At 44.5% G+C, this 16,048-nt stretch overlaps 1 protein-coding gene across 3 annotated transcripts in view; it reads left to right on the plus strand.

The window, feature by feature from the left end:
- The first annotated feature begins 1,861 nt into the window (after positions 1 to 1,861).
- rtn4rl1b (reticulon 4 receptor-like 1b) overlaps positions 1,862 to 16,048 on the plus strand; it is an 83,799-nt gene continuing 69,612 nt past the window's right edge. The window contains exons 1-3 of one of the 3 annotated variants that reach the window (XM_063031146.1): positions 1,862 to 1,978; positions 2,227 to 2,374; positions 2,921 to 3,157. In XM_063031146.1, the coding sequence (XP_062887216.1) occupies positions 3,145 to 3,157 (13 nt within the window). In that variant the 5' untranslated portion in view covers positions 1,862 to 1,978; positions 2,227 to 2,374; positions 2,921 to 3,144. Of the gene's footprint in view, positions 1,979 to 2,226; positions 2,375 to 2,498; positions 2,763 to 2,920; positions 3,158 to 16,048 lie in introns of those variants that run through there. The other 2 variants (XM_063031147.1, XM_063031148.1) reach the window with 2 other exon arrangements.

Here is a 16,048-nt window from a genome sequence, read left to right on the forward strand (position 1 = left end):
TCCTTATTTAAGAAAGGATGTGCTGACGTTGGAGCGGGTACAGAGAAGATTCACTAGAATGATTCCGGGAATGAGAGGGTTAACATATGAGGAACGTTTGTCTGCTCTTGGTCTGTATTCCTTGGAGTTTAGAAGAATGAGGGGAGACCTTGTAGAAACATTTCGAATGTTGAAAGGCATGGACAGAGTGGATGTGGCAAAGTTGTTTCCCATGATGGGGGAGTCTAGTATGAGAGGGCATGACTTAAGGATTGAAGGGCGCCCATTCAGAACAGAAATGCGAGGAAATTTTTTTAGTCAGAGGGTGGTGAATCTATGGAATTTGTTGCCACGGGCAGCAGTGGAGGCCAAATCATTGGGTGTATTTAAGGCAGAGATTGATAGGTATCTGAGTAGCCAGGGCATCAAAGGTTATGGTGAGAAGGCGGGGGAGTGGGACTAAATGGGAGAATGGATCAGCTCATGATAAAATGGCAGAGCAGACTCAATGGGCTGAATGGCCGACTTCTGCTCCTTTGTCTTATGGTCTTATAGTCTTATTCTGGCCTCTTCCCCCACCCCTTCCTTTCCAGTCCTGATGAATGGTCTCAGCCTGAAACGCCAACTGTTTATTCCCCTCCATTGATGCTGCCTGACCTGCTAAGTTCTTCCAGGCTTTCGTGTGTGGTCCCAATTACAAGTAATGATCCTCAGAGAGAACTGGTCAGTTCACTTCCAAACTATTGAACTAGACGTTGAGTCTTGAGGGCTGCGAGACACCCAGTCAGAAGGTGAGGTGCTGTTCCTCAGGGATTCATGGCAATAATGGGAGAAACCAAAGACAGAGGCTGGAGTGTGTACAATAGGTGACCGGTTAAAGCATCCCTCACAAGGAGTTTACAGCACACCCCAGCTTCCCAAGTGGTTGCATTCTAGAAACCAACGGATATTGTGACTTTCAATTACAATAACACTTGAAAAAAAAAGACAAAATGTGCTATTTCTTTTGATTTTATGCCTAGTTATTTTTTTATCTCATAAATTCCACAAGAGCACTTTCTCTGTTCCGTATCTCAAATGTTTCACAGTGATTTGCAAATTCTGTAAGAATGAATTGACATTACATGAAGTGTTGTAACATGAGGTACACTAACTTCTGTCTCTCATTTATGCATTCCTTTGATAATGTTCCTGTAGAACATCCTAGGGTGATTTGCTATGTTATAATGCTATATAATTGCAAATTGTTGTTGGAAATTATTATTTGCTTTATGTCAACTTGTACATCTATGGAATATTATGAGGTGTATGTACTTTATTTTGCACCGTGGTCCCAGAGGAACATTGTTTCATTTAGGTGCATACATGTGTATGGTTGAATGGCAATAAATTTGACTTGAACTAAAACAACAGAGTTTATACAACACAAAACAGGCCCTTTGGCACAACACGTCCATGCCGACCAAGACCTCCATCTAAGCTTGTCCCATTTGGTCATGCATTTGGCCCATCTTATATGCTGTTAGATATAGGACAAACGCATGGCCAAATAGGACTAGCATAGATGCAAGTCTTGGTCAGCATGGGCGAGTTGGGCTGAAGGGCTTGGTTCCATGCTGTGTAACTCCATGACTTAACGAACCCTTTTCCTTTCAACAAACATTTTGGCTGAACTCTCCTTCCTAATCCCGCTAGAGTTTAAACCCAAGAACATCGTCAAATGCCTCTGGATACTGCCAATGGAGTCCAAATGGAAATTCGAATTGTGTAACAAGGCTTGCGGGAAAAGCCGGTTTATTCCACCACTAGATGTCGCTAGCTCTGCTATAACGACAGCCGCTCTGGTGAATTGACAATGCCCACATTTCTAAACGGGTCAATATTTAGTTTTATTCCTGGGTCGATGTAATCTTTTATTGGTGATGGAACGTGGGCTTTCGAAGCAGAGAAGATGCGAGATAGCAACGCGATGCACCATCGATCCAGTCACTGCTCCCAGGTAACTGTAATTCTATATTTAAAACAGCGACGTTTCACCTTGCCAGGTAACTGACAAACACACACACACACACACACACACACACACACACACACACACACACACACACACACACACACACACTCACTCACTCACACACACACACTCACTCACTCACTCGCATACACAAGCGGGAGCGCATGCAATACATAAGCCAGGATTTGAGACCGAGGTGATCAGCCAGGTAACTTTCTCAACTTTTTTTAAAGAAATAAATGTGTCCGACTTTCACCATCGAAATTCCCAAAATCTCACGCCTTCGGATTGCAGCCCGGGCACAGAAACACGCCTCGACCCGAAGAGTCCGTTGCGAATCCTGTGCTTTACAGAGCGCGGCCGGTGTCAAAAGTGCCGCAGGTAGGAACGAGAGCTCCACCTTGCTCACCACTCACCTCCTTCATTTATCTCTAGGGCGGTTTGTACATTATCTCTCCGTTTTACTTTTCTTTAGAAAAATATATTTTCAGCTGATTATAGATTGGGGTGAGGTCCGGCGAAGGGTTGGGCGGTGTGCTGGGAGATCTGGCGGATGGGGAGAGGTATATATATATATATAAATATATGTGTGTGTGTGTGTGTGTCTTTTTATATAAAGCAGACGCGTCCATCACTCCTTATAAGGCGAAGCCTGTTATTTTCCCTTATACCCGGCGCCGTTTGCACGTCAGTTCCCTCCCCCGTCTGAATTAAACATTTCAACACTGAACTCTAGCCTGGCACTCCGGGGAACGCGTGTTAGTAACAGGTTTATATTTTATATATATAATAATATATACACAGATTATTTTATTTTGCCAAAAAAAGAAAGAAATTGGGCTGCTTTTGTTCTAACTCTCCCCACCCCTCTTCATCCCTCCTTCTCCTGCGCTGTTACACCTCCTCCCCCCGGGTCGAACCCCTCAGAAAGCCGGGCTCGCTGCGTCTCCTACCGGCTGCAGTAGCCGGCTGCGAGCGCTCTCTCCTCCTCTCCCTCTCTCTTTTATCCCAAGCACTCAGGATGCGGAGGAGCTCGTTCAGGATATCTGTGCAGCCACCCAGGACCCGCTTCCCTCTCCCGGATCGTTGCTAGTCCGAGGTGATTTCTCCACAAAGGCACCAACTTTCCTTTGAACTGCACCCGGGCGAAAATGAGCAGGAAAGGTAAGTCAAATCCGTAAACGTTAATTTTAATTCAATGGACTAAAGCTAAATAGAAGTGGTGTTTGATTATGGTTCAATCATGTGATTTTATAGTTATCAACAGAGGATTAAATGCATAAAATATTCATATAACATTATATATAAACAATACGCAACATTTATTAAATATAGCAAAGATCGCCGCAGTGCGAGTTTTTAAGATTGTGCGGAACGGTTCCCTTTTATTTAGTGACAGATTGCGGACTCTTAATGTAAGTTTTCGAGCTGTTCAAGATGTCATTTAGGGCTGTTAATTAAAAGCGTCTAAACGCAGTCTTAATCGACGCGTTGTTACAAAAAAAAATCCTCGTTTGGCTCTCCTCCCTCCTTGTCCCTCCAGGTTTAAGTGTTCTAATTTCATTTCAAGGGTCAGAATGGATGAATGTTACTGATTTGTGTTTTCGATCGGGTACCCGCTCTTATTTTTCATCACCTCGCCCTAGATTAGATGACGAGCTTTCAGCTCGTACAGACATCAGATACCAACAGATAAACTCAGCCCGATATGGGGCTATTCCTTGCCTAATATTTATCTATATCTCTGTTTATAAATATCTGTTTGTTAGTTGGCATCTGGCTTACTTTCCGACAAAACGGCGCACCTGGTAATTACTAACTTCCAAGTGTTTTTTTTGTTACAATTTGCATCAGGGAATCTCAGAGCCTGTGTGATTTTTTTTTTAAAATCTGAACATAAATGCTGTGCCCTATATTTGTTGATGTTGTCTTCTGCCTGACACTCTCGGGTGCTGATCTGCTATTCTCTGTTATCGAGCGCCTTCAGTGGTTCCAGTGCTTAAAGAGGATTAGGCGGATAAAACTTGGTGGCATGCTGTGTGTCAATAGCCCCTCATCTCGCGAAACCCGGAAACAACGCCGTAGCCCGCTAAACCCCAAGAAAACATTAATTCCGGCCAGAATGCAAAATGAATAAGAACTTCAATCTCCCAAACACCGTGTTTAACCCTTGATTCGTTGACAACCCCTCCCTGATCAGACGCTAAAACCAAACCTCGAGGAAATCATATCTGTTTATGTCAATGGAAGACTAACCGGTTGAAATGGACATATTGATATGAATTGCAAAGGTAACTTTACAAAACAGTGTCTGACCGTCGTGGGCTTTAGATTCTTTCCAGCGCATTATGCAGGGAGAAGGTTTTGTGTGTGTGTGTGTGTGTGTGTGTGTGTGTGTGTGTAAGGGTGTGTTTGTGTGTGGGAGGGGTGGGAAGACGTTTTTCTGTGATACAGTTCAGTTTACACTTTTGGACACATGACCCGTTGCTATTTAAAGCGCAACGTTAAATTTAATATGTGGACTCCAACCATCTCCACCCCCCCTCCCGCCCCTCCCATTTCAACCCTCAACACTCCCGCCAGAAAACGGGATGGGAAGCGATCAGTCATGGGAATACTGCCGAGTGTTGTCTTGCCATCTCCGGATGACTGAATTTCATTCAAAAACCTCGGAGAAAATGGGCGAAAGAATCTGACAATGACCTGGTACTGCATCGGAGGCGAGGAGCTCATTAAAAAAAGACACAGCCCTGGAGTGCCGGTACTAAAATAAACCAGTTATCGGGTCAGTCGCAGGAGTGCTCGATATTAAACGTACTGCAAACGCACGCAAGGACTTTAACCTCACACGAAAGGATGTGTCTAGCTGCAGGGCGCCGATCTTATTGTTACATCCCCAGCATTGGTCCACTAAACCGTTTACCCACCTACAGTGCGATTTATGGAGGTTTTCTTTGCTAAAATTACAACATCAAACTAAGTATCTCTCAGTTGCGGCATGATTAAAACGCGAAACATAAGATAGTTCCAGTTTTAAACCCTCGCCGGAGAGAATTCGGCTACTTTGTTGCAAGTACACTGTAACAAGAGCCCGAATGCTGTTGTTTATAAACCCATCGTTTCAAGATCTCAAGATAGACGGGCGAGGTACAATAAAGTCTCACTGACTCCCTCGCTGTCCAGTTCCACTTCGCCCAACAGTATGTGACCCTGGATCTTTACTAAAGGCGGATTGTTGTGGAAGGAAAGGGGAAATCAGCGAAACGGCAAGGGACTCAGAAACGCTAAGTTCGGACGCTCGTCGCTCCAGTATTAGCCGCCGGGATAACCAGCACTTCCCAAGCTCCCGATCACGATCGTTTCCCGAAGTCGAGGAACCGCCTACCAATTTAACATCGTAAAGCGCTGTCTCTGGGATACATGGGCGGCGGCGGTGCCGATGAAGTTCGATGATGTGTACTCGGGAAAAGGGGGTTCTCTGAGGATCGTCACCTGGTCGTGGCGTAGAGGTTTATGTGTTCCTTACGAGTTATGAGAGTGACGCCGTTCTGGAGTTTAGCAGTCTGGCGCTATCTCCTGGCAGGGTCACTAATGTCATCGGGATGGTTCCAGACAAAGAGAGGTCCAACCAAGACCTCAGTGGGAGCTGGCAGAAGATGACAACATATTGCAATGCCAGTGGAAGGGGGGCTGCACAGTGAAGAGTTTCACCTTGCATTCCATGGCGCTGGACCGGGCTCCATACTGTGTGTAGTGGCTGCCCGTGCATCCAATCTCACCATGTCATGCACAGGCCATTCCCGTGAAGGGAATCCGCCCTAACGTCCCGGATTACGTCCCGTGGCGATCAGCAAGTGGTGAAGCGGGCAAGACTACGAGGTCTGGAAGCCCTCAGGATATATAGGTCCCGGATTGGCCTCGACAACCACCTGAGGACCTACCGATAGACAACCCCTTAGGAGAACATGACACGCGACTCGAGTGATCGCACCACAACAACGAGGAAAAGGGGAGTTAAAACATTTTCCAGCTCTACCAGAAAATTGAGCTTGAGTCTCCTTGCTGTCCTCTCTGCTCCCTGAGCACAAACATATTCAGGATAGTTTAATGTCATTTCTAGTACTCAAGTGTAAAGGAGAACGAAATAATAATGGTTGCTCCAGATCCGATGCGGCACCAAAAAACACAATAAAGAACACAATGATAAAAAATAATAAATATAAAACATAAGATAGCTTATATACACAGATGGACTGTATGTCCATAAAGTAACGTTAGGCACTGGAGTTTTTGTACGTAAAGTGAGTGACAGGAAATGATAAAGTAGTGGTGCTGGGGCGGGGGGGGGGGGGTACAATGTATATTAAAGGATGCTTCAATATGTTCCAGATTAAAGATTTCTTTTTCTTCAGTTCGCTTTGGAGTGTGAAATCTGGAATGAGATGGGTGATGGAAATTACACACAAGAGTGAGAATGAAGCAGGGATATGGTTTCGATTCCCATTATAACATGGCTAACAACCGCTGGGCAGCAGAAGATAAGGGAAATGTTTGTAATTATAGACTGGCTGCAGGATAGCATTTTAAAAACAGATCTGGGTGGCGTTGTAGAAGTGGAACATCTTGGGGGTGGAGCCGAGGAGTCCACTGGAAGGTGTGTTTGATAGCGCAAGGGAAGAGGACCACACTTGCTGGGAGAATTGGTGATGGAGTGTGTGAGATGACACGACGAGACTGAAAATACAAGTATGTGTGGCAATAGCGAGGTACGTTAGATAGAATGGAAATAATGGGCTGTGTTAGATAGACTATACGACATAGAAGCAGGATTAGTAATTGTCCTTTGAGTTATTCCATCATAGCTGTTGAATTTTCCCTCTCAACCCCATTCTCCTGCCTTCTCCATGAAACTTTGACACCCTTACTTATCAAGAACCTATCAACTGCAGCTTTAAATATACCCAATGACTTGACCTCCACAGACAAGGCAATAAATTCCACAGATTCTCAGCCTCTGGCTAAAGAAATTCCTTTTATATCTGTTCTAAAGAGACGTCCTTCTATTCTGAGGTTGTGCCCTCTGGTCCTGGACTCCCACTAGAGGAAACGTCTTCTCTCTATCTAGGCCTTTCAACAGTCAATAGGTTTCAATGAGATCCGCCCTCATTCTTCTGAACTCCAGCGAGTACAGGCCCGGAGCCATCAGACACTCCCCATGCGTTAACCCTTTCATTTCTGGGATCATACTCGTGACCTCACCCAGACCCTCTCCAACACTAGCATATACTTTCTTAAATAAGGGCAACAAAACTGCTCACAATGGTCCAGGTGTGGTCTGACCTAGACCTTATAAAGCCTCAGCATAATAAGACATTGGTAAGACTACAGTTTAGAGTGGAAGTAGAGTGGTGTGCTAGAGAGAATGGGAATAATGGGGTGTGTTAGACTGGGAATTGTGGGGTGTGTTAGACTGGGAATTGTGGGATGTGTTAGACTGGGAATAGTGGAGTGTGTTAGACTGGGAATAGTGGGGTATGTTAGACTGGGAATTGTGGGGTGTGTTAGTCTGGGAATAGTGGAATGTGTTAGTCTGGGAATAGTGGAGTATGTTAGACTGGGAATAGTGGAGTGTGTTAGTCTGGGAATTGTGGGGTGTGTTAGACTGGGAATAGTGGAGTGTGTTAGACTGGGAATAGTGGGGTATGTTAGATTGGGAATTGTGGGATGTGTTTGACTGGGAATAGTGGAGTGTGTTAGAATGGGAATAGTGGGGTATGTTAGACTGGGAATTGTGGGGTGTGTTAGTCTGGGAATAGTGGAATGTGTTAGACTGGGAATAGTGGAGTGTGTTAGTCTGGGAATTGTGGGGTGTGTTAGACTGGGAATAGTGAGGTATGTTAGAGAGAGTGGGAATTGTGAGGTGTGTTAGAGAGAGTGGGAATAGTGAGGTATGTTAGAGAGAGTGGGAATAGTGAGGTATGTTAGAGAGAGTGGGAATAGTGAGGTGTGTTAGAGAGAGTGGGAATAGTGAGGTATGTTAGAGAGAGTGGGAATTGTGAGGTGTGTTAGAGGGAGTGGGAATAGTGAAGTGTGTTGGAGAGACTGGGAATAGTGGGGTGTGTTACATAGTTCATATATTACTGATCAGCCCTAATAATGTATTGCATTAGATGAAAGTCATAGAATCATCGAGCATTACAACAATCCAGGTTGTGTCAAACCATTAATCTGCCTAGTCCTATCAACCTGCACCTGGACCTTAGCCCTCCATACCTCTCCCATCCAAGTACTTATCCAGACTTCTCTTAAATATTAAAATCGAACTCGCATCGACCCTTCCACTGGCAGCTCATTCAACACTCACACCTCTCTGAGTGAAGCAATTCCCCCTCATAGTCCCCTTAAACATTTCACCTTTCACCTTTAACCTACGACCTCTGTTCTAGTCTCAGCCAACCTCAGTGAGGAAAGTCTGCTTGTATTCAACCTACCTACAGCCCTCACCATTTTGTATTAAATCACCCTTTATTCTCCTACAGTCCAGGGGAAAAAGTCCTATGTCCCTATAACTCAGATCCTCAAGTCCTGATAACATCCTTGTAAATATTCTTTGTACTCTTTCAATCTTATTGACAAATTTCCTGTGAGTAGGCGACTAGAATTGTACACAATACTCCAAATTAGTTCTGAACAATGTCTTGTACAACTACTGTACCCAATACCTTGATTTATGAAGGTCAAGGTACCAGAAGCTCTCGTTATGATCCTGTCTACCTGTGTAGACTCTGTCTACACTGTAACAAGTACCGGATCAAGGGGCAGTGTGATAATGGAGAAAGTATCGGGCGGCGGTGGAAACAGAGAAGATGGCAATACAGCAACAATTGAATGGTGGTTGGAACAGTGGAAAAGTCGGGCAGCTGTGGCAAGCCTTGAGTGACAGGCACAAAATGCTGGAGGAACTCTGCAGGTCAATTAGCATCTGTGGTGAGGAATATAAAGTTGATGTTTTGGTCTGAGACCCATCATCGGGTGGCAAATCTTGGCTTTGGTAGAAAGGGTGGTGCTGACAATGGAACAGTGTGTTGGATGATATTGCCAGTACTGCGGAGAACGAGATGCAGGCACAGTAAAGGTGGGTTGTGTTAGTAATTGTGAGCAATGGTGAGGTTCACTTGTTCTTTCTGTAATAAATAACCACAGGAGATTTCATAGATGCTGGAAATCCAGAGCCGCACACAGAAAATGTGGGAGAAACTCGGCAGGTCAGGCAGCATCCATGGAGAGGAATAAACAGGCAATGTTTTGGGATAAGACATTTCTTCAGGACCTCAATCAAGAGCTTCATCAGGTTGTGAAATAAATGTAGGTGTGTTGCATGTTGGAGCATGAAGATTTAGTGATTTGGAGTTCAGACATAAAGTGCTTCAATAGAGGGCCAGCATTGAATACATAGCAGCTATTAGATAATGTATAATTGAATAGACAATATATACAATTTATTTGGTGATGTACTGTGCTGATGTGCCTATCTGGTGAAGTCTGATCCGTAATCCATACTCCTTGTCAATTCCGTCCGGGGCTCAATGATGGTCCCTTGGTCCCTTCTTGAGTTTATTGGGTCTGGAAGTTTGTATTGGGAACGGTAGTTGATACTCCCAATACCCCACAAACACAGAAGGTGATTACACATTATGTAACAGCTCCTACATATTCAAATGCTGTCCCTCCATTGAAGCACTTTGTATCTGGAGTCCAAATCATTTCATCTTCTTCATGCTCCAACAATAGAATCAATGAAAGACCGCACCCAACACGACGGACAAACAACCAACGTGCAGAAGCCAACAAACTGCGCAAATGCACAAGAAAAAGAAAATAACAAATAATAAATAAACAATAAATATCGAGAATGTGAGGTGAAGAGTCCTTAAAAGTGAGTCCATAGGTTGTGGGAACAATTCAGTGGAGGGGCGAGTGAAATTGAGTGAGTTATCCACACTGGTTCAGAAGCCTGATGGTTGAGGGGTAATAACTGTTCCTGAACCTGGTGGTGTGAGAGGATTACTCCACTCTATAAACCTGCCGATTTTCCCCAGCATTCTGTAAATGCTACACCTACATCTGTAACATAACTCAACGGCTCCTTATTGCAGAAGCAACGTGGACCAACGTTACAGAGGTCCAACTCATGCATTCATTGGATGGCTACTGTTTATAACGAGAGGGCTGCAACTCCCCTGCTGGTAACCCTGATGAGCTACCTATTAAAACACGTGCGCTCTCAGCTGTATTTTCCGCCAGAACCTGAAGTTGTGGGAGAAACATTTTGTATCATAAAGTACAAGATATTTCTAACGCCGCTGTATATGTAACCAATCATATTTATACAACATTTCCTCTTTATTGAGAATTGTCGGCTCTCACATTTGGTCAATTCGAGTGTTTACACACACACATACACAGGAGGAACTCAGCAGGTCGGGCAGCATCTATGGAGAGGAATAAACAATGGTTTCGGTCCGAGACCCTTCATCAGGACTGGAAAGGAAGGCGGACGGAAGCCAGAATAAGGAAGTGTGTGGGTGGGGAAGGGGGAAGAGTACAAGATGGCAGGCGATAGGTGAGACCAGAACTCTCGGGACGGTACGGTTAATGCAGAATGAATCGTTTCGCTGGAGCGCGGCACTGCACGCGTGTAGACTAATTTAGACACCCGAGTGTAGTGAATGGGCAGTGTGTGGATAAGTGAGGTGCTCGGCAGTTTGTGTGAAGAGCAGGTGAACCCACGGGCGGCGGATCTTTGGCACCTGGGGAGGTGGGCGACTGGGGTTGTGCGTTGTGGGGGAGGGCGCGGAAGTGCGGAGCATCGAAGGCGGACAGAACAAGAGACGGGTTAAAGATGTGGACAGCATCATGTCATATCTAACGTATCAATATGGAGGGTGAACAGATCCCAAGAGGACTGAACTTGCAGGGACCCATTTGAGAGCTCGTAGTCACGTTTTCGCAGAGTCCCCGAGAGGACGCGAACAATAGACCGCACCACCATCTCCCCGATTTGGAAAGATGTGCCTTTCCATTCATGTATTGTTTCGCTTCCCCGCCCCCCCCCACACACAGTCCGAACGTTTCCAAAAAGAAAACGCCCCAGCGATTTTCAACACCTTTTACCCTTTACTCGGCCACCTCTCTCGGACGGCGTGGGCGAGGAAAGGGTTAAACGCCGGCTGCGCGGTTGTCGTACATACCAATGCCGACGGCACCGCCGAAACCCTGTCACCCCCCCCCCATCCTCCCTCCTCTCTCGTCCCCTGACAGCTCCTGAAATGGACCGATCTCCCTCCCTCACTCGCCCCGGTGATACTAACCGAGCCGGGAGTAGGGTGGGGGAGGTGGAAGAACCGATGAACAGGGGTAACAACAGAACAAAAGACAAGCGTCACCTCGAAATTGAGGGGGTTGATCTTTCCGGGCCGCTTCTCCGCCCGGGAGACGGCGGCGAGGTGCAAACGCGGATCGGGGTTCACGGCGCTTACCGAGCGGTTGCCAACGCTAGCGCGGGAAACTGGGTCACAGGGTCTCCCGGGAACTTACACAACGCGCCCAACGATGGCTGGCTGAAAATGCTATCGAGCACATTCAGCAGCAGATATTATTTAAACTTTGAGGAAAGAAGAGAGAGAGAAAAGAATAATAATGTTGAATTTCACAAGAGGTTTAAGCAGGGTGTATATATAACTCTCCAGCGCCATAACCGACTCTATTAATATAACAATATAAATAAGGTGGTACTATCGTTAAGCCGGTGCTGGTCGTGATGTCTGGGCTGAACTGTGTGACAATAGGAGGGATGGAGATAGCATAATACATTACTTATAACAAGGTCACTTTGGACAGCCGTTGACTGAGCAGAAGGTTGTTAAAATGTTAGAAGAGCGGAGAATCATGTCTCCATCAATTGGAGACGTCCTTTAAAAAAAGCACGCAGGCTGTTGTAATTATTTTATGAAGGAGCCATCAGGACATCTAACTAGATCTATGCTCTTTAATAAAAAATCCCTACAGCATAACTGACTCGCCACCGCTATCCACATCATCTAGGCTTCAAGTGTCTGAGGCTGAGGAACTGGCAAAGTTTTATTTTAAATCAGAAAAGAGATGAGGTTGTGGAGAGAATGGTTCCAGTAGTGAGGGAGTCTAAGAGCAGAGAGCACAGCCACAAAACAGAAGAACGTTTCTTTAGAACAGAGACGAGAATTTTTTTTAGTCAGAGGATGATGAATCTGTGGAATTCATTGCCACAGACGGCTGTGGAGGCCAAGTCATTGGGTATATTTAAAGCAGAGGTTGATACAGGTTCTTGATAAGTAAGGGTGTCGAAGGTTACTGAGAGAAGTCAGGAGAATGGGGTTGAGAGGGATAATAAATCAACCATGATGGAATGGTGGAGTAGAATCGATGGGCTGAATGGCTTCTATCTCTTACAGACACTATTTCAAATGCTTCAGAAATAATTCAGAGATCGACTTTATTGTTCTTTCTTTTATTTTCTCAATTTAGCTTTTATTTAATTAGGAAATCTGCTTCACTCATCTCCTGGTTCCCAACTCAAAATCACAACTCACTGTTACTGATACTGAATTTTATTTTTTTTTAATGCAGATGCAAGAATCCTAAAATAAAAACAGAAAGTGCTGGAAACACTCAGCAGGTCAGACAGCCTCTGCAGAAGGAGGCACAGAGTTAATGTTTCAGATCATTGAAGACACAGATTCTCCTACTGCAGATGCTCTCTGACTGCTGAGTTTCTCCACTTTTTCTGGATTTATCCTTGTTACTGATAATTTGACAGTTTTCATTAAACACGAAGACCCGATTTTGACGTGTTATTTTCTTTGATTCATTACTGGATAATTTAATATATTTATAGGGATTAAATGACTTTCAATTATCTAGAGGAAATTGAACGGGGCTTTTTTCCTTTCCTAGTAAGTGATATCTGTATAATGGGAATCAGAATCAGGTTTATTATCACTAAAATACGTCATGAAATTTGTTGTTTTGCAGCAACAGTACAGTGTAATACATAAAACTACCCTAAATTACAATAAGAAACATATTTTTAAAAACTCAAATAAAGTAGAGCAGAAATAGTGAGATAGTGTTCATGGGTTCATTGTCTGTTCAGAAGGGGAAGAGGCTGTTCCTAAAATGTTGAGTGAGTGCCCTGTTCCCATCTCTAGGGCTGGCATTGGGTTGCTAGAGAACCCCCCAAAGGGAAGAAAATAGTCCCTGGTCCTGTTTAATTTTATTTCTGTCCTTTGGATTTTGGAGGCTCAGTAACTTAAAATGCCACTGCTAAAGAAATCTACATAAACCTTTGACTAATATATTGATTCACAATATAGTATGCTACAGCAGCAATCCTTACACGCCAGCATGATCAGCCAGATTAAGTGTACAGTGCCATCACCTACCTCTCTCATGACTCGTCTCCTAAGTGTGTGTGTGTGTGTGTGTGGTAAATGACTGGGGTATGAGTGGATGAAAGCTCTCTCAGGCAGAGAAGACTGCAAATGGAAATTGCGTCCTGATTAGATTTTTTCTCTGGGAGTTTGGGGAAAGCTGTATGTAGGTCAGACAAACAGGATAGAGTCTCTGAAGCAAACTTGCGGATTAGCTCTGAATCTTTAAAACTGAAGCACTGGTCTAAAAAAAACGCTCTGCAGTTCTTTATTCTGGCAGAGAATTTTTTATTCACTCACTTTGCTTGCAGCAATCACAGCAGAATGCAGAGAGGGGCTTTGACGACCTACTGATTCAGTCCATTCCTCAGCCCTGCAACATCATAAAATAATCATTCTTCACTCCTCTGTCCTCAATTAATAGGAAAGATAGCAGCCAAAGTGACAGGAAGCATTGGGATTTAGACCATAAAACATAGGCTCAGAATTAGGCCATTTGGCCCATCAAGTCTGCTTCACAGCCTGATTTATTTTTCCTCTCAACCCCATTTTCCTGCTTTTTCCCCATAAACTTGGACACCATAACTAACCAAAAACCTATCAACCTCTGCTTTACTTTCCACTGCTGTCCAAAGGGAGTCTGTACGTTCTCCCTGTGACCGTGTGGGTTTCCTCCACACGCTTTGCTTTCCTCCCACAGTCCAAAGACGAACCAGTTGGTCGGTTAATTGGTCATTGTAAATTGTGTGTGATTAGGCTGGGACTAAATCGGGGGGGGGGGGGGGGATTGATGCGCAGCACGGCTCGAAGGACCAGAAGGGCTTATTCCACACTGTATCTCAATAAATAAATAAATTATACCATGGCACAGCTCCCAGTATGGAGGAAGATCTGAAATGCATTCAGATTTTGACTGTTAAAATGAAGTAAGATTCATATAGTTTCTATAGATGTGCAGTGGAGAGTATCCTGACTGGCTGCAACACTGCCTGGTAGGGAAACACCGATACCCAAGAATGGAAAAGCCTACAAAAAGTAGTAGATACAACCCAGGCCATCACAGGAAAAGTTCTCCCCACTACTGAGCACGTCTCCAAGGAGCGCTGCCACAGGAAAGCGGCTTCCATCATCAGGGACCCCCACCACCAAGGCCATGCCATCAGGAAGAAGGTACAGGAATCTCAGGTCCCACACCAGGTCCCACATCAGGTTCAGGAAGAGTTATTACCCCTCAACCATCAGGCTCCTGAATCCGTGTAGATAACTTCACTCAGCTCAGCACTGAACTGACTCCACAACCGACAGTATGGAATCACTTTCAAGGACTCTACAACTCACATCCTCAATATTATTATTTATTTAATAGTTATTACTATTTGTTTTATTTTGTATTTGCAGAGTTTGTCTTCTTTTGTACATTGGTTTTTTGTCAGTCTTTATTTGAGTGTATCACTGTGAATGCCCACAAGAAAATGAATCTCAGAGTAGGATATGGTGGCATAGATAAATGAGCTCTTCGGGCTTTTTCAGGGAACTGGAGAGTGTCGGGCTCTGAGATTTCATAAAGCACCTAAATTGGTTAATTATTGGTTAACAAGAGTCATTATTTGTTTAGAGTTACTTGTGCTTTCTTCTCGAGTGAGTAGCTCTTTGTAATGTGGTCTCCTGGTGGGCTCTCTGTTTAAACATGTTACGTTTATTTTGATAGGCTTGGGGTTCCATGTTACTTGTATTATTTTAGTGGACGCCCAATTAGCACCAATAGCGGGGTCCTAGTTTTGAGAATGTTACATCTCGCGCTGTTGCTTGGCTGAGTCACCGATGTTCTGCTGGAATACTTATGAATAAATTCTGGTCCCGGTCTTCAAATCGGAGTCTGCTTTTCTCTGCAGTTGGGTTTTGACCTTGCTAGCGCACATCGTGACATATAGTACATGTACTTTGATAATAAATTTACTTTGAGGTTCACATCATGCATGTGCTCAATGGAAGTGATTTAACATAACCACCCCAAAAAATCCACCTGCCACCCTCATTCATAATCTATTGCTTCCAGAGTAGTTGCAGGGATTTTGCCTCATGTGTCTCCATCCTTTGATTGAAAACAAACCTCCTATATCAGTAATAATGGTGGCTTGCGCTAGTTTGGACTTTGACTTACCCATTGTCTCAGAATAACACATCCACACCAATCAACACATTATACACTGAGTGACCACTTTATTAGGCACACTTGCTCATTAATGCAAATATCTAATCAGCCAATCATGTAGCAGCAACTCAATGCATAAGAGCATGCAGACATGGTCAAGAGTTGTCGCTCAGACCAAACATCAGGATGGTGAAGAAATGTGATCCAAGTGACTTTGACAGACAGTTGGTGCCAGACGGGGTGGTTTGAGTATCTCAGAAACTGCCGATCTCTTGGGATTTTCACACACAACAGTCTCTAGAGTTTACAGAGAACTGTGTGCGAAACAAAAACCCATCCAGTGAGCGGCAGTTCTGTGGACAAAAAGAAGCCTTGTTTTGGAGAGAGATCAGAGAAGAACGGCCAGACTGGTTCCGGCTGACGGAAAGGCGACAG

Source organism: Mobula hypostoma, chromosome 23 (assembly GCF_963921235.1).
Source record: "Mobula hypostoma chromosome 23, sMobHyp1.1, whole genome shotgun sequence".
NCBI classification, from domain to species: Eukaryota; Metazoa; Chordata; class Chondrichthyes; order Myliobatiformes; family Myliobatidae; genus Mobula; species Mobula hypostoma.